The 877-nt window shown below is 58.6% G+C and overlaps 1 protein-coding gene across 1 annotated transcript in view; it reads left to right on the forward strand.

The window, feature by feature from the left end:
- The first annotated feature begins 207 nt into the window (after window positions 1-207).
- The window catches only part of LOC104413212 (polypeptide N-acetylgalactosaminyltransferase 6-like), a 6,581-nt gene continuing 5,911 nt past the window's right edge, over window positions 208-877 (forward strand). Inside the window, exon 1 of the mRNA XM_010024140.1 lies at window positions 208-695. Within this exon, the coding sequence (XP_010022442.1) occupies window positions 208-695 (488 nt within the window). The remainder of the gene's footprint in view (window positions 696-877) is intronic.

Here is an 877-nt window from a genome sequence, read left to right on the forward strand (position 1 = left end):
TCTATATTAGTATCCAATTAATGATATATTGATATCAAGGGGGTGTCCCCAAAGTGCATCCAGTCTGTGAATTAACCCGCAGGTGTTTCTCCTCCTCTCCAGGACAGAGGACCAGAGCAGAGCATCATGAAGCACCCTGAGAGCCAACATCCCTGAAACACCCATCGCCTCAGGGAGGACCCTCTGGAAACCACACGGGAAGGGAAAATGAGGCTTTTCCGGAGACGCTACAGCCCCTTGAAGGTGGCTTTGGCAGGTGCCATCTTCGTCATCTTCCTCTTCATCCTGCAGAAGGACGTGGGGAACAAGGACCCGCGTGAGGAGCCCTGGTTGAAGAACATCGTCCAGGGGAAGGACCAAGTCCTTGATCTGATGCTGGGGGCCGTCAACAACATCCGGGACTCGATGCCGAAGCTGCAGATCGGAGCCCCGGTTCGGCAGGAGGAACCAGCCCCCAGCGCTCGCTCCTGCCTGCCCGGTGTCTACACAGCGGCGGAGCTTCGGCCACTGATGGAGAGACCCCCCCAGGACCCTGCCAGCCCCGGAGCTGACGGCAAAGCCTTCAAGAAGGATCGATGGACACCGGAGGAGACGAAGGAGAAGGAGAGGGGGTACGAGAAGCATTGCTTCAACGCCTTCGCCAGCGACCGCATCTCCCTCCAGCGAGCGCTGGGACCCGACAGCCGCCCACCCGAGTAAGAGCCCAGGGAGCCTGGTGGGGCTGCAGGCTCCATCCATGGAGAAATGTAGTGGGAAATGGAAGCGGATCGGGGACAGCATGGCACCAGGCATCAGCAGGGGATCAGGCACAGGGGGAGCTGGAAAACCACCTGTATTTATGAGTTTCCCCCCGGTTTTGTCCCCTTGCCATTGGTTT

Source organism: Nestor notabilis, unplaced genomic scaffold (genome assembly GCF_000696875.1).
Source record: "Nestor notabilis isolate BGI_N333 unplaced genomic scaffold, ASM69687v1 scaffold19041, whole genome shotgun sequence".
Taxonomy (NCBI): Eukaryota; Metazoa; Chordata; class Aves; order Psittaciformes; family Psittacidae; genus Nestor; species Nestor notabilis.